The sequence below is a fragment of the Maniola jurtina genome, chromosome 19 (genome assembly GCF_905333055.1).
Source record: "Maniola jurtina chromosome 19, ilManJurt1.1, whole genome shotgun sequence".
NCBI classification, from domain to species: domain Eukaryota; kingdom Metazoa; phylum Arthropoda; class Insecta; order Lepidoptera; family Nymphalidae; genus Maniola; species Maniola jurtina.
Window position 1 is genome coordinate 3581253 of NC_060047.1, and position 18516 is coordinate 3599768.

At 38.5% G+C, this 18516-nt stretch overlaps 1 protein-coding gene across 5 annotated transcripts in view; it reads left to right on the forward strand.

Moving 5' to 3' along the window:
• Positions 1–18516, forward strand: part of LOC123875011 (sodium/potassium-transporting ATPase subunit alpha) — a 93666-nt gene that overhangs the window by 58647 nt on the left and 16503 nt on the right. For 2 of the 5 annotated variants that reach the window (XM_045920636.1, XM_045920632.1), the window contains exons 2-7: positions 14461–14541; positions 15169–15300; positions 15696–15866; positions 16349–16570; positions 16893–17111; positions 18320–18500. In XM_045920636.1, coding sequence (XP_045776592.1) covers positions 14461–14541; positions 15169–15300; positions 15696–15866; positions 16349–16570; positions 16893–17111; positions 18320–18500 — 1006 coding nt within the window. Of the gene's footprint in view, positions 1–1966; positions 2186–14460; positions 14542–15168; positions 15301–15695; positions 15867–16348; positions 16571–16892; positions 17112–18319; positions 18501–18516 lie in introns of those variants that run through there. The other 3 variants (XM_045920634.1, XM_045920633.1, XM_045920635.1) reach the window with 3 other exon arrangements.

Consider the following 18516-nt stretch of genomic DNA (forward strand, 5'->3'; position numbering starts at 1 on the left):
GAAAATACTATACTAAACTAGGACAGTAAAGTATAATCTAACTTTCTTCGCTGTAGGTTTCTCTTATCCACCTTATTTATTTGTTCATCGTACCTATGCATATCGTACGTTGATTTTGTTTAGAAATTACTTGAGTGAACTAGGATAGAAAACGTTACCATACGTATGAACTAGGACTTTTTTTTGCTATAAAGTTACTTCTGTAAACTTTTTAGAGTTCCGTAAAAAAAGGAATTTGAATTGTTGCTCTTTGTTATGTAACCAAAAATTCACGGTTTTTGGATTTTTTCCTTCACTTGTGCTATAAAGCCTATCTACCTTCCAAATTTCATGATTCTAGGTCAACGGGAAGTACCCTATAGGTTTTCGTGACAGACAGGACAGACGGACAGACAGACAGATAACACAGTGATCCTATAAGGGTTTTGTTTTTCCTTTTGAGGTACGGAACCCTAAAAATTACTCTAAATGGATTCGCGGAATTACTATAGTAATAAATAGGATCTTTTATGCATGCAAGTTAAGGCACAGGAGCAATGTACTCATTGTCATAGCAAACTGTCGGCAATGAGCACCTACTAATTTTACAACGCTAATAGTGATAAATTTACTTATTTCACCTTTTAATATATACAATGTGAAGTCTCGAGCAATTCGTATCAGTTTTACTTGTAGCTGTGAAGGTTTCACATGTAGTATCTAATAAATAGAATGTACCAACTATCCTACAATTCGCGAACAAATATCTAGATTGAGTGTAATTTCAATAATTGTTAAGGAAAACAACGCCTCCAATCTTAATTTGGAGAAAAATAATCACATCACATCACACTTCACTCTAATATTATAAAGGCGAAAGTTTGTGTGTGTGTGTGTGTGTGACTATGTTTGCTACTCTTTCACGCAAAAACTACTGTACAGATTTGGCTATTTGGAATAGAGATAGATTATACCCTGGATTAACACATAGGCTACTTTTTATCCCGGAAAATCAATGAGTTCTCACGGGATTTTTAGAAAACCTATATCTACGCGAATGAAGTCGCGGGCATCAGCTAGTAATGAATAAATTTAAAAAATTACAAGTGCCCTACTATATTTAACCGGTTTAAAAAGTCGCAGGATTTGGCACGGCAAGTGTAAAAACGTGTCGTGGCTCTACGAGGCCCGTAGCAGAATGAACTACCCGTAGGCTATAAAGAAATTTACGACTAGGTACAATTTATTTATTTGCTGATGTTAAGACATTATCGTAATGCGAATGCTATAAAATACCGAAAATGTGCGCTCTAACCATCAAATTATTACGCAGACCACTGCTGATGTCTTGAATTATCCGTCTAACGTCTAAAAATATGTACTTACTGGCATTTATAACACACAAAAGCCGAAACAAGATGGATCGAAATTGATGTGAAACAGTTTTGGATTAAGCACAACAATTTTGTTCTGAGCTATCTACATATTTATCTAGCAAGACCTATTCTTTACCCACAATGGCTAGCCGGGTGGAGACAGTGACTGTCCGTTCCTACGAGTATAAGTATTCAAATTATACTTGAGTTGGGTCGATGACAACGTCCTGCCTACACACCACTTTGATGAAAAGCGGGCATAAAAAAAATTAAAGGTTTTTACATAAGTAGCCTTAAGTATCAGCTTTATGAAGGAGTCTATTGTACGCGATAAGGGCGCTAGTGATAAGCCGGTGCGTGCGCGGACAGCGGCGGCATCGGGCGGGCGGCGGCGCGCGGCGTGTCAGCGTGCCGGTTGTGGAAGGTTAGGCGGGCGGGCGGCTGCGCGCGGCGGTGGCGGCGGCGCTGGCGTCGTGACGCAGTGTGACGTCAGTGCGCCGTCGGCTCGATACGCGGCCGCCCCGTCCTCAGTCGCCGCCCGAAACAGGCCGCCGAAAGACGCGCCCTACGCGCCTCCTCCACCCGTGCACTTCTCTCATACCGGGTTTTAGTTTCGTACCATAATGACATAGCCCCAGTGCCGTGCGACGGGACTACGTGGAAGCGCACACATTTTAGTTTTTTCGTTGATACGAGGAAGCCGTAACGGTCTCCGTTTTTGCAGAACTAGCGACGACCCACCTCATTCCGCCGAGGAACACAGAAGAGATCGGAGGGCGGTCTGCTCTTTTTATCCGCCTTTTGCATAAAGACTAGCGAAAATGGGCGAGGTGAGTGCAGTGCGCTTGCAGTAGTGTTTGTCTGCGCCTTTCAAATAGCGATCCTTCGGCAGCAGTGCTTTCGTGAAGATGTGAGTGCATGTAGCCGACAGTGAGTGCGGAACACCTCCACGAAGGTTGCGTGGGTTACATCAGTCGTCGTCTGCTTGTGTAAAGTGCTTGCTTCTAGGCATGTCCCGTACTTTTACGATATAGAGTAATTCATCTGCACGTCTCATTGTCTTTGTTCTTTCTACATCCTAAATTGTCATAGCTTGCGCACCAATTAGTGTGTTCTAAAGAAAGACAATTCACGTTTGTAATTAGTCCTAGTGCTAAAACCACTTTTTCGAGTTCTGTTCTTGTAAAGTCGTACAACATTTTTGTTTCAACAATCATTATGTTACCATTAAAGCTCCTACTAGAATAAGTAGATCAGTGTGATGTGTAATGCATCTATAGAATGTAAAAGGAGCAAAATGTGTCTGATACCTCGGCAGTCGGGTTGCGTAACAACTCGTATCGATCTGTGCGGCGCGAGACACTTCGCTTTGTGGTCTTCTCATATGTTATCACTCGTCCATACAATTTTCTAATGATTTCGCGTTACATCTTGAATGAAAGCCTTCAAACATAAATCGATTTCAGTTGGGCATCTTATTTCCTTTTAGTTCTTGAAAGTTGTTATAATTTTAGCTAGATAAGCCGAAATCTTATAAGTGACTATTCCCTTTAACCGGATTTATAAATTAACACATACATAACTAAAATTAATAAAATGTTCGCTTCCCCTTTCCGATAAGTGGTACCACAAGGCGATGTCGCTCGAACAGAACAAAACGTTGGCATAACTTATCCAATCATAATTACAGTGGTCGTGAACGGGAACTCTAAGGACAAAGTGTTCGTTCAAACCTACTCGAGGTCTAGATTTTTTCCGACCATTAGAACAATTCCTCGCAAGGTGTCCCGAAGGAAGTAGCTAAACAGGTTGTCGCTAGAGGCGGCCACGGCTCGGACACGAGAACTAGATATAAGAGCACCGGGGGTTTATTAGAAAATTGCCTTGTCATTATGTCATTTAAATCGCATAGAGTGCCGTCGCTCTATTGGAGTATTTCCTTTATCCTTCATGACGATAGCACGCACCGAGCAATTAGGCTGCAGACCGAGTCCTTGAAGTTCACAACTTACTACCCACGAACTGCTAATACTTTTTTAGCAAGACCTCCCACTTATACGACCGCAGCCCTAACCACTGCGCCAGGGAGGTCCTGAAATCCACTTTAATATCCCGGCCGTATTAACGACCAACAACGCGATGTTCAACGGCGTTTCCCGTTAAACGCAGATGTAGCCACGATCAACGTACAACGGCATTCACAATGCCGTTTGGCGTTGGATGATTTTAATCCCAATTCCATTGGCATTAGACGTTGACCGTTCAAGTGTGGCCACTCAGTTTTAACGCGTTGATTATCGCGATAATTATGGCGTTGTTGGGCATTGACGTTAACCTTAATGTAGCCGCAATATAAAAGAAGTTTCTCAAGTACCCCCCAGTGCTCTCCGTACAAATGTAGTGTGGCTCTCATTTAAATACTAAGCAAACAAACTCGACGAAATTATGTTGACACGTTCTAGAAACTTATATCCGCGTCTGTGGTTTTCCAGATTTCCGTAATAATATCTAGTTTTAAAGTTACACGCGCTCAAAGATTTGTATTTTTGTATCAAAAAAGGCCCCACTTTGTGCTCGTTTTTCTAGATAACGAAGCAATTTAACAGGGTTTGTATGTTAATCCTTGTAACTTTGAAACTATAATTTTCATTTCTTGCATCTTTATGACAATAGCACGCGCTGAGTGATCTGATTGAAAGGTTGATTACTCTCCTACCTGTTATAGGGATTTCGTGTCTGGTATTTAAGTAGAAAAGCTCATATATTAATCTTGGAAGACAATCGGTACAAAATCTTGTTCACAAGTTAAATGTCATTGATCTATAACACTCTTGTATCGATTTTGCTATGAAGTAGATGCAATTGTTTTTAGTCATTACTTCTTACGATGGTAACCGATCGTTAGTAGTTGTTAGACAGAGTCTTTAAATTACGCAACACACCAAACCTTAAATGAAACGAAGCTTCCAAAAAGGTTCCAGTGTGATTAGTCCAGAGTCATTACGTTTTTGTTCTACGAAACGTTTTGTCCGAAATAGGCTTCTGTTTTTTTAAAGCGTTGTAATATTTCTCTAGAACCATGTTAAAAACCACGTTTCCGTAGACAGACCATAAGCACAAAAACCGTGACTTATAGGTATCCAGTAATCATCATCAAAAGACTTGATGATGACAGATTGGCGATGATGATAATTGAAAAAAACTGGTCAAGTGCGAGTCGGACTCGCACACGAAGGGTTCCGTACCATTGTACAAGAAAAGACACTAATTATTTTTGTAATGTAACCACAAATTCACGGTTTCTAGTTTTTTCCCTTTACTTGAGCTATAAGATATTGCTGCCTGCCCATGATTCTAGGTCAACGGGACCCTATAGGTTTAGATTTCCTTAAAGAGTCTTGACTGTTGGCAGACAGGCGACAGGTGATCCTATAGGGTTCCTTTTTTTCTCCAGAGATACGGAACCCTAAAAACACCACTGTTCATAGTTTTAAATTTTCACTTTTGTCGGTAGTTCCCATTGAATGCCAATTTTTTTCAATCACATCTAGAATAGGTACTACATACTTTGAAACATTTTTGAAAACTGACATATCTTGGAACAAATAGTGAATTATAGAGCTTACAGAGAAAGATGTTAAGATGTTTATTTGATTTTGATGAACAATATGCTAGCGAATTCATTACAGACTTTGTTTTGTCTGCACGTGCTATTTTTAACATTCTATATTTAGTAAAACGATTGTCATATTATATCAATATACTTACAATCTATACGGTATTGAACTATTGAGTAATATAAGAACATGCAATAAAGTATCTACTCTGTTTAGTTCAATTAAAGTGTGTCACACGATATTGGCGCCGATTCTGTTGTATTTCTCTAAACTAAACTTAGAGTATCTGCATCTTTTTTTAATATTGCTAAAAAAGGGCGGAACATGAATTTTACATTTAAATATACTACATTTTTAGTGTACGCTACAAATTTAAACAATAGGTTCGCGACTGGCAGCTTAAGCCACGAGGTGCCTTTCATATTACATTAGTAAGAAGAGGATGCAAATAATCTAAAATACTAAATTGTGCTCAGAATAGGTGCCAGTGTCTTTTCAAAGACGTTCCAAAGCATGCAAAAATCCTAAGCTGAAAGATGATAATGAAAAGTGCTTAGGTACCTACTTCGCTGCCCCAGTGACCCAAAAAGATCGAGTCCTCCGATTACTAAGAGCTGTCACTCATGCCTGTCTTACGCTGCTTCACCCCAATCGGATCTTCTGAGGGCTCTTTACAATTTTTAGGGTTTTGTAACTCAAAAGGAACCCTTGTAGGATCTTTTTGATGTCTGTCTGTCGTGTCTGTCAAGAAAACCTATAGGGTACTTCCCGTTGACCTAGAATTATGAAATTTGGTTGGTAGGTAGGTCTTATACAAGGAAAAAATCCGAAAATGGTGAATTTGTGGTCACATCACAAAAAAATTATTAAAATATGTTCATGAACTAAAAATAATTAGTATTTTCAATTTTTTTTTTTACTTTTATATGTAACCTGTATAGTTAACAAAGATTGAAATGAAACTTTGAAACTAAAACATTATCTAAATAGGCATAATATTTAAAAGTATAAAAATGGCTATGGCATCTGAAGTAATCTCATAATTATATTATTGTTTTGGTTTTGTAATCGGTTATTGTCATGAGAATAATTATTATAATTTAATATCCCTTATCATAAAAATAACGTCTCATTACAGAATAATGAAAACAAACATTAACACAAATTTAATTGCTACGGTATCTGGAGTTCAATGACTTTCAAAAAGCATCTAAAAGTAGAGATAGTTCTAGTGGAGAGTGGAGACCCGTGCTCAATATTGGGCTGGCGATGGCTTGAGATGAAGGTGAAAATAATAGGATAAGCCATAGTATATTCCTATCTAGACATAGGGAAGAAGGACAATAAATTATACAGCTGGGTGCAAATTAGATTCTTGTTGCAAACAGAAAATAGGATCATTATTCATTAATTTCATTGCTAAAGAAGGACTGAGAGACAAAAAACCGGTCAAGTATGAGTCGGACTCGTACACGAAGGATTCCGTACCTGAGGCATTGTACAAGGTATAACACTTATGCACTACACTGCAAATTTATGACGGACCTCGCCATCTATATTTGATTTAGTTAACTAATTATATTTGTTCACGAACACATATTAATTTTTTGGATGATTAAAGTTGAAACCACAAATTCACGATTTTCGGATTTTTCCTTTACTTGTGCTATAAGACCTACCTATTTACCTGATTCTAGATCAACGGTAAGTCCCTATAGGTGTGATTCCCTTTTCTTGACAAACAAGACAGACAAACAACGAAATGATCCTATAAGGGCTCTTTTTTCTCTGGAGACACGGAACCCTAAAAAGAAAATTTATTATACGCCTGGGTGCAAAAGGGTCTTGTGCGTAATAGTTTATAGGTTCATAAAATCATTAATTTATTTAAAAAGTAAAGAAGACAGCTAAAGAAGGCCAGATAGACAAAAAATAAATAAAGGCACTTGCTAATTTTCTTCCAAAAGCCAATAGGTAACGTTGATGTACATGTAACACCACTACATCAACAAAGACACGTGAATTTTGGTTCTAATAGTGTTTTGGCAACGGTCGCATATTATAATTGCATGCAGGAAACAGGCGCGCGTCGCGACGCCGACATGTTAAAAATAATTGTCTCATTCACATGCGAAACTACTATGATAGTAACCACAAATTTTCAGTATTAAGCAGTTTCGTGACCGTGACAATGAATATCTGATCGCAGTGACCGCTTACATTTGGTGCTGGTCTCAATTTTTTGGGTTCCGCACCCAAACGGCAAAACGGATTCCTATTAATGCCACTTTGATGTGCCAGCTGTCTAGGATCGTAGACGGAATGAGCTACTTCAAAATATGATATTTTGTATATTCGGCCCAAGATCGAATCATCATCATCATCCCATCGCTGGCTCACTACTGAGAACTGTTCTTCTTTCAGAATGAGAAGGGTTTGGTCATTATCAACCACGCTGGCCAAGTGTGGATTGGTTGACAAGATTATGATTGTTAAATTAGAAATTCAATTGAATTATTTTGCAGGGATACATGATTTTTTTTCTTAGCCTGGCATATGGAGTGTCAAGTCTGATGAAGAGCTCATTGAGTAGAGTAGGTACAAATATGTTTTTATTCTTTTTTGCTTTCAAAAATGAAGAATCTTCAGTTTTAGACCATTTTTGTTATGGGTTCTATTTCAAAAACTAAACTAGTTAGGAATTTGGGATTTATACATATATACAGTATTTAACAAGAAATACTGAAAACACCGATTCATTATGTATTTTTGGAAAACCGATCTGAACAACGAACATTTTTTTAAGATTATCCACATTAGAGCCATGTAGAGTAATTTGTTTTTCAGGCGGTTGAACTGGGTTGAACACTAATCAAAATATCCAATACTAATCAAAACATTTTTTACGTATCCTTCCAAGATACAGAACCCTCGGCGCGCGAGTCTTACTCGCACTTGGTCGGTTTTTGCTCTTTGCCAATAGATTGTTGACATAAAACACATCTTATTTTATGTTGTTGATTTGAAACGAAAACATCCGTCTATCACTAGGTCAATCAAAATGCGCAACTTACTATGGCGTAGTACCTTTTTAATTTTTTTATTTCATTTTTTATGGGCATCAAGATTTTTAACATAACTTCACAATAACAATACATTATTGTGAAGCATTATTGCAAAATTCAACCATCTTCTGCAACTCTAGATAGCTCTTTTTGCGTCTAATGTTAAAAGTTAACTATTACAATAAATATTGTTATAACTATCTTATGGGAATTGTGGGATACCGCGTGGTCTCGGTTCGGGACGAACAGCCATTGCCATCGTTACCTGTCGCGTACTATATATTGTTTAACATGTATTTATTTTCATATAGAATCCCAGTGCAATCTTCAAGTTCAATTTCGTCCCTCCAGCGTGTTACCACCTTCCTTGTTTTCTTTCCAAATATCTTGGTAGCTAAGTTGTAATGTTTTTGCTCATTGTTCACTAATCGCGTAAATTAATTAAATTATAAGAACGACCTTTATTTAATTAAGCTATTTTGCTGATGAGCTAAATCGTACTTCAACGATAAAGGCCGATAAAGTCTTTATGTACCTATGTATTTTTATGTAAGTTTTTTTATAAATATATTAATATAATATTTATTAAGGCATTTACATAAGTCCCGTATTCTTCTTTATTTACAACCTCCCCCAGGGTCACTAGTAGACATCTTTTATCTAAGTGCATTCTTATCCCATTCTTATCATTTTGTTTTTATTGTTACTAATTTTTGGTGAGTACGTATAAATAAATTAAAAAACACGGTCAAAGAGAAGAGACACTGTAAACACTGAATAAATACTGTACTTTTTATTTATTTTTTATTTGCATGGCAGCCATTTTGAATTTTTATTATTTGTTATAGCGGCAATAGAATTAAAACTCTGTGAAAATTTTAACTCTCTACCTATTAGAGTACATGAGATTCAGCCTGCTGACAGACAGGCGGACAGCGGAGGCTTACTAGTAGGATCCCGTTGACACCCTTCGGGTACCTACTGAACCCTAATAAAGTTTTATTCCAAGGGCTTGACAAGTTCTGTACAGCGCGGCTGCCATTATTACTTTCCACCCGGTGAAATGTCACAATGCCGCGTCGTTCTTTCGTGCATGTTTTATCCTCGACGGAACCGGATTCTATTTTCTATCAGATATTCCGGTTTAACCTTTACAGAGATTATAGAATGCGGTCGCTGGGGCCCGGGGGTGGCAACCTTGTCTTTTAGCTATTTATGTCGAGGGTAGCGGGACGGGGTTGGCCCGCAGTGCGCAAGCGTGCTGCCCGCCGCTTATGTAACGAATGGAGCACGCCTTCCTTCCAACGTGCACCAGTAATTCCATTCCCATCGTATGAATTTTTCATCATTTTGTCACTATGCCCCGAGCAAAGTTTCACTACGCGTTTCTATCCGAGTAACAAATCAATTCCAACTGCCGATAGAAGTGTTTGCTACTAAATATTTAACGAACACTTCTTCGGAGGCTGAGTTGACTGTATAAGTACTACTCGATAAGATAGTCATTCAGAACATTTACAAAATATATAGGTATATTTTGTCGAAACTCATCTTATTAAATTTATTTTGGGCATGCCACCCCTAAAGTCTATGAAAACATGTATTAGATTAACTCATTTTCAAGGACTTAATACAAGGTACTTTGCTAAAAACTTTAATTTTGTAGTAAATGCTTACGACATTGCTTTCGCATAGTTATGTTTGAAATGAATAGTCACATCTATTTGAGCACCCGTGTCATCATCAATTAAAAGCCCTTTCCGGCGAAACGGCCTCATAGATAGAGTCATTCAGAATGTTTACAAAATGTAGATATTTTACGGAAAGTCATATTCCTTGCTAAATTCATTCTGACCCCGCCATATTCTCTTAAGTAGGTAAGCCTTCTAAGAACCACCTCATTATAATTATTACAAAGACTTTGTATAAGGCAATTCGATATTACAAAAACTTAATTTTGTTGTAAACAAAAATATTATGACATAGTTGCTTTCGCATATATTTGAAAGTATAGTTATGAATAGTCACTTCTATTTTAGTGTCGGCGTCATCATGAAACTAAAAGCCCTTTCCTAAACTCGTGCAGGTTAATAATATGAGCTAATCATTCAGAATTTTCACAAAATTTTGCTTTATAACGTCATAATCCTTGTTAAACTCATTCTGTTCTAGTCTTTGAAAAAAATATCAGCAATAGACTTTACTGCATCATCACTTACCACCAGGTGAGATTGCAGTCAAGGGCTAACTTTTATCTGAATTTAAAAAAAGATTCAATCGTCAAAGATATGATAAAAATTTAATGTTGCTGTAAATCAATAATTGTGCCAATTATTTTTCTCATGTATTTGGAAATATATGAATAGTCTTTTTTTTTTAATTTATTTTACATCTAATTTGAACGGCAGTGCCACTTACACTAACTAGATGATTAATAAATAATAAATTATTATACAAACACAAAAGAGACAAAATACGTAGAGATAGAACAAATGACACAATATAAGATTTTAAATTTTGAATGTATCATTTGTATTTTAGCGCCCGCATCATCATAAATTAAAAGCCCTTTGCGAAACGGCCTCGTGGCTGTGCTCGTGGCTCGCATATCCCACGAGTATTGTTACGTTCGTTCCTACTGTAAATGTAACCTTCACGGGAATTCAGGGCGCGGTGTAATGAGGTCCGCTATGAAACATTCATCAACATTTTGCTGTAAATCAATTATTGTGACAAAATTGTATTTGAATACATGAATAGGCACTTCAGTTTTAGCACCCGAGTCATAAAATTAAAAGCCCTTTGTGAAATGCCTTCGTAACTCGCATATCCAGCCACGTATTGTTACGTTCGTTATTTTTATTCCTTTACAAGTTAGCCCTTGACTGCGATCTCACCTGGTGATAAGTGATGATGCAGTCTAAGATGGTAGCGGGCTAACTTGGAAGAGGTATGGCAGTTTTTATTACACGCTTTATTTATTTCTACGCGGTATCGTACCGAAATGCTAAATCGTATGGCGGAACAGCTTTGCCGGTAGGGTGGTAAATTGCCACGGCCGTAGCCTTCCACCAGACCAGACCAGAGACAAAGAAATTATAAATTCCCAAATTGCAGCAGCCGGGAATCGCACCCGAGACCTCCCATTTATAAAACCACAGTGCTCACCACTGTGCAAGGGAGGTTTCAACTCCAAATGTAACCTTCACGGGAATTCAGGGCGCGGTGTAATGAGGTCCGCTATGAAAACGTTCATCAATTATCGACAGCGATGGCCGACGGCTTGTTTACGGCAACGCGGACGCATTTAGACGCCGTGACATTATGGCAAGTTCGCACACAATGCTATGGTTATTGCGGCCATAATCCCCATTGCTTTTACCCAGCTGTATAATACTAAAACTGGGTCATAACCTAGTCATAAAATTTATCCAATGCGCAGTTACGCCGAGTGATGTATCGCATATACACAGGAACATTTTACAACTAGGTAATTTAAGTGCCAGTCCATATTTTCGTACATCTGCAGGTTTGTTGCCTAGGCGAACCGAGCATACGTTGGTTAGCTGCAAAAATGTCGCGATATAGTATAACCACTCAGTATAGCGAATAGCTATGCATCCCGCTCTCACTATCTGTCGTACAAATGCGAATGCGACTTCTGACAAAATGCATAGATATAGCCAGGCATTCTAAATACGTCCGATTTATAATAGGTACCTTCCTATAAATTGCGCAGGTGCTTGTTGCGAATAAAATTGCAAAAATTAAACCAAAAAAAAAATGTTGATTAATTGGTTTTACGCAAATTTTTACAGGTCTTAGGGATTGTTTCACATTTAGATTAAAGAAAATATACAGTTTCACAACTTTACTTGTTGAATTTTTATATTTTAAAAAGATTTCCAATACAAAAACTGCCAAAGCGTTATTTGGTGGTTGTGAGACGGGCCTTTATGCAGTGCATCCCTATCATGTTTCTGGGCAATAAGGATAGTTTTACTTTTTAGACTTTCATTTATTTATAGTGTGTTCATATATTATATGTGCAACCGTAGCACCATTGACTGTTTGAAATTGTCTATTCCCTTTGTAAATGAATATTTAAAGAGGGCGCTGACGACCTAAAATATGCGTAGGATTTGAAAATGCGTGCGCATGTAAAGTAGGCCAGTGCCAACTATGCACATTATGTGAAGTGCGTGCTCCATATTGTGAGGTTCGCACACGCATCTACTCGTAGCTCGGCACAATTGAGCGCCATTGAGCCGCTGATCCCTAACAGGACTATAGAACTGCGCCTCAAGGTCACCTCGCGGACACCCTACTGTTGCCATGTGCTCTGATTTATAGGACTTAGGGCGACAACACGGCAGTTTAGTGCCATTTACACAAGTGTACCTATAGAAGAAAGCACTGTACTTTTCTACGTTTAAGGCAAGTGTAAATATGCATTTTCTAGAAAAGCGCGCTTCAACCTAGACCGCATTGCTAACCATGACTGTTGTCAAGTGCAAGCCTATCCATTGTCGCCAATTACTATACTTAATGGGACCTTCAAAATAAAAGTGAAGACCTTAGTGTTCTTTTAGGCAGGTTGCTCTACCTTAGGCTGCATCATCACCTACTAAGTGGTGTAATTGCAAGCGCATGCTTATTTAGTTCAAATAAAAAAAACTTGCAATTAAAAAAGAAGAAGCGCACTTCTGCCGCTTGAAATTTACCTATCACGGTCTGCTTCAAACGTATCTTTTCATTACGTTTATGAAGTCTACCGTGCCGTATTAAAGCGTCGATCCTAGTTCAGAGTTCTGCGTTTCGTGTTAAAGGTGCCCACTGCCCACGCACTCGAACTGAACTGCAGCTGAACTGCACGTCGCGGCTGGAGAGAATATCGTGCAGCGCGCTGCCGCGACGCGCAGTTCAGCTGCAGTTCAGTTCGAGTGCGTGGGCACCTTTAAATCTCATATCTCTGTACACAAAATAGACCGCAACAGTCAAATAACCATATCGACTGTGGACTGGCAATCAGTACTATCTTTTTAACAGCTTCTCAGGATGAAGGAAAAACTTGTTTCCTTCAACTAAATAAGTGTTGTATAGGCCAGCCAGTGTAGATATAGTCTCGCTAGTAGAATACCTATGTGCTTATCAAATATTCAAACCAGTTTTATTTCAAACCAGATAACTGTGGAGTTCCTACAAATAACATAAAGTGAAATCGTCAAAAATTTGAGTTAGGAGTTAGGACATGTTATCAGTTCACAGTCGATTTGCTTTGATTAGTCAGTAGTGCAGAACGCAGAACTCTAGACTGGTGACTGTGGGATCAATGCGTCAGCTGTCGCTTATGCGACAAGGCCATGGCCCTGCGGTTATTCTACTCTTTGCATTACAAATCTTTACAATTCTATAACACAGTGGTCTGCGTTTTACAATGGTAATTGAATCGGTATTAAAGCACGTGTAATGTAACCTACTTATGAATATTAGCAGTGTTATTTCATTCATATATTATATTCTCATGTGTACTTGAGTATTTTGGCCTGTTTTATACATAGCTCAGTTGGTCGAAGCTCTTGGTAGACAACCATGCAGTACCAGGCTAGTGCAGCCGGGCTGTGTACTAATACGGACTAAGGAATTTTCTTTGGTATATTTTATATCATTTAGTCCACACGCATCAGTACACAAGCAAATACTGTACAATCATTGTGGCCCCGCCAAATCCCTGACGCTGCATGGTTCCCTATTACTTTATATTAAGATTGATTTCAATAGATCCCTAGATACGTAAATATTTAGCCTGTTTCACCTAATCATCTAAATTTTGGGTGCTAATTTTTTTTAAAGTGACTCTGCCTTTCGTAAATTTATTTTTTCGTAGGCCAGTTACTTTCCATTGTTAACAGGTACCAAGTGATTTTGATTGAAAGTTTACATTTGGTTATCGGACATCCATATAACTTTAAATGGCATTCCTTCATTAAATGTGAGGGGATGATAGAGATGATAAAAACTTCATCATATGTAGTGTGCCACAGCTTCGCTAGTGAGTCTACGCTACAAAGAACCTATTGCAGAGTCTCAAGTTTCTAGAAAACACGGTGCACGTGACTAATCTCTTTATTATTTAAGTTAAAAATAAGGGGTTTACATTTAAGCCGAGTGAAGTCGGGGGCTGTCACTTGTGGATAATGTTGTGTCGAAAATCAGATAACATAAGCCTGAAGCATAAAAAGAGAAGCAAGGACATTAGGGGCAATAAAATCAAATAAACGGATGACCCTTTAACAATAACTTTAAGTTAATATCAAAAACACTTGGTACAATTTATGTTCACCTCCACAAGTCACCTAGATCCATATGCATGGCCCTAGGGCCGCCTTGTAGAATGTGTCTAGCCCCTAGTTATGTTTGCAGCATGGCCGCACCGACTCCTACCGCGTCGCCACCATCGGCCCACTAAAGGATGATAATAGAACCGCTGACGGACAGTACAAGGTTTTTAATTTGCATTATCACCTCATTAAGCTCCTACGGGTGACGATTGACAGCTGCACTAATTTATCGCCCTAAATAATGAAATCGGATACTGAAAAGAAACGGGCTGAGTTGAGAACCACCTCCTTTTTGGAAGTCGGTTAAATAACTAGCAATTTTCAGTCGTCACCTTGGAAGATGTATTGACTTGAATCATCATGATTTCTCATTAAAATTATTTTGCTATTCTTTAAATTAGAAAATATAAAATAGTTTTGTTTTCAGTCTTACAGTAAAAAAAAATTAATTCTTACGTAATTTTATCAATATTCAAGATCGGGGTAGAGATGGCCCAAGATAAATGGTCCAAACGCTCTCACGCTGCGCTGCGCGACGCGATACGACGTGGCAGCACTTTGCTCTATACAAACTCATATAAGCTATGTTTGACGTATATTCGACGTAAGTACGTAAGAACGTTTGGATTCTAAAGCGGTCTCGCACCTTAATTCTGTATACGCATATTTTTGCAAGTATGGAAAAATCTTGGGAGTGTGACCCGCAATTTAACCTTGGAACACCTCTATCCATGAGTACGTGAATTATAAATATAAGAAAATAATTAAGAAATATGTTCTGTTTGCTTAGACACGCCGGAAACCACCTGCGAAAAAACGGAAACCTGGAGATTTAGATGACCTGAAACAGGAATTAGATATCGATTTCCACAAAGTTACCCCCGAAGAACTTTACCAAAGATTTCAGACACACCCCGAAAATGTAAGTACATTTTGAAGAACATCTTTGATAAATACTATTATACCTACACACTGCTATTTGTTTGAAAAATTTTTTTTTTTTTTAATTTGACTTATGTCTGGCTAGATCCATTAATAATAATCCATGTATCTATGATCTATCGATTATATTTTAATAATGATGATATTTGTCAAAATTTATAACAACGTTGGTAAGTAATTTATCGAGAGATAACAGATAGATTGACAAACTGGACGTAAATCAAGTCAGTATCTTGCTAAGATCAGGCTATTGTATGTAAAAATACTTGGTATAAGTTTTTGTATAGATACTATTTATAGACCATTCCTTATCTAGATATTCCACAGATTTCTTGAAATGGTTATAGTTTTTAATTGTTATATATTTTGATTCAGGGACTTAGTCATGCAAAAGCGAAAGAAAACCTTGAACGAGACGGTCCAAACTCACTCACACCCCCAAAACAAACGCCCGAATGGGTGAAGTTTTGTAAAAATCTCTTCGGCGGCTTCGCGTTATTACTATGGATTGGTGCTATTCTATGCTTTATTGCCTACGGAATCCAGGTAAGCTATGTCCTATCTTAATTTCTCGAGGTCATAGAACAACTAACTAACAGACGTAACACAGACCATAAAGTAAAGAATTCCTTATATTTTGGTCCTCTTTTCATCATTATTGCAAGAAAAATATTATAGTGTTAGAGGTAAAACTAATTGCAATTAAAAAATTATTCTTGTGAATGGTAGATAACAAGCTTTTAATCAATATACTAAAAATAAACGTCAGCCATTGGCCAAAATGCGTTTTATGAGCTTTTTCGGCCTCCAAAGCAATAGAGTTTATGCAGACCAAATCGAAAAAAAAGTATTTTCCGCTACGCAGTTTTAAAGACCAAACGTACAGACAGATGGACTGATCCAAACGACAAGAGTTCGTCGTTCTACTTTGGAAGGCTAAAAATGTGCTCGGAGCCATGTCTATAACTATAGTGACTAGTTTAAGAAGACTTTTTACATTTACATACATTTGTTGGATTGGTTTGTAGGCGAGTACGGTCGAGGAGCCAGCGGACGACAACTTATACCTCGGTATTGTATTAGCGGCCGTGGTGATCGTGACCGGCATCTTCTCGTACTACCAGGAAAGCAAGTCCTCCAAAATCATGGAATCCTTCAAGAACATGGTACCTCAGTTCGCCACCGTCATCCGCGAAGGAGAAAAGTTAACATTGCGCGCTGAGGACCTCGTACTTGGCGATATTGTTGAGGTGGGTTACCCGATTTATTCCAGAAGTAATGCCTAAACTTTTTACACAGAAAAAACTTTGACTTTTTGCAGTAGAAATAATGTGGGTCTTTGTTCCTAAATTAAACTTGTATTATATTTGTTTTAGACGTATTTTGTCTCTCTTTTGTTAAGAGAGTAGAGTCATGTAAAAAATTGGGACATATCTACAGTGAAAAAAAGTGAAAATAAATACCCACAATATTTGAAATACAATGTTTTAGACTTGGTGTAAACGCACTGTTATAAGTAAGGAAATACTGCTTTTGTGCTTCCAAAATTAATGAGGTTTATTCATCAATCAGGTGAAATTCGGCGACCGGATCCCAGCTGACATCCGTATCATCGAGGCCCGCGGCTTCAAGGTGGATAACTCGAGTTTGACCGGCGAATCCGAACCTCAGTCCCGCGGACACGAATTCACCAACGAGAACCCCCTGGAAACCAAGAACCTCGCATTTTTCTCCACCAACGCCGTTGAGGGCACCGCGAAAGGAGTGGTCATCTGCTGCGGTGATAACACGGTAAGTAAAGATCTCATCATTCAACCATTCTTTCCCTTCTGGAGGGTCTCTGTTTTTTCTGCGTTGATACAATATGATTTATCGTACTGTAAGTAATTATTCGCGTCACTAAGGGTGCAAATGTTTGCATAGCAGTACGGGAAACGAGGAATTGCGAATCTAAAAGCGAAAGTTTTTTTCCACGGGAAAGGGTCTAGGCGTCTCTCTATTCCCTAAACTAGAATTTGACATTTTTCTAAAACATTTTAAGGAAAGACGATCTTTTAATTGTAACAAATTTTATGAAACAGATCTCCCGGTTATCACGGTTAAAATCAGAAAACCATGCACAGACGTGCTGTACCGTGGCGTCCTGTCTGCGCTACACTAATATTTCAATATGGCGTTACACTGTAACGTAAAAAATTCTTTAAGGAAGGATTTTTGAAAATTCAACCCCAAAAGGGTTCAACCCCAATAAGGGTTTGAAATTTGTATAGTTCACGCGGACGAAGTTGCGGGCATAAGCTAGTGGAACCATAAAATTGGCAACGAAAGTCTGACCATCGTAGGTTCACTTGATTTATTACGATGTCAAACCCAACTCCCTAATCTGAATAGCTCTACATTACAACATTCATGACAGAACACTCTTGTTACATCGGATAATGGGACGTATCACTGAATTTGAATAAGTTTTACATTACAATATTCATGACATGACACTCTTGAATACATCAGGTAATGGGATGAGACTGGAACGAAGGTCTGGCGATTGTTGGTTCACTTCATTTATTACGATGTCAAACCCAACTCTGAATAAATTCTATATTACAATACCCATGACAGAAAACTCTTGTTTCATCAACAATCGCTGGATTGGCAATGAAGGTCTGACGATCGTGACCCGCTCAAATTATAACGATGTCTATTCCAATTCTCGAAACGTGCACAAGCTCTACATGACGATACTCATGACAGAACACTCTTGTCCCATTAGGTAATAATGTAATTGGTCGTATCGTTGATTGGTTACGTAGGGCTAGCACTCGTAGACTCTCTCAAGTTACTACTGTATCCAACCCAACTCAAGTTTGACCCACAACAGCACACTCACTCTCTAGTCCTGCTATTTTGGGCTCGCTCGAACCCAAGTCTAATTTCCTACCCAACTCTCTAATCTGAATAAGCTCTACAACGCTCATGACAGAACACTCTGTTCTCGTCAGGTAATGGGACGTATCGCGGGGCTGGCGTCGGGGCTGGACACGGGCGAGACACCCATCGCGAAGGAGATCCACCACTTCATCCACCTTATCACGGGCGTGGCCGTGTTCCTCGGCGTCACCTTCTTCGTCATCGCTTTCATCCTCGGCTACCATTGGCTTGACGCTGTCATTTTCCTCATTGGTAAGTGCTCTCACAA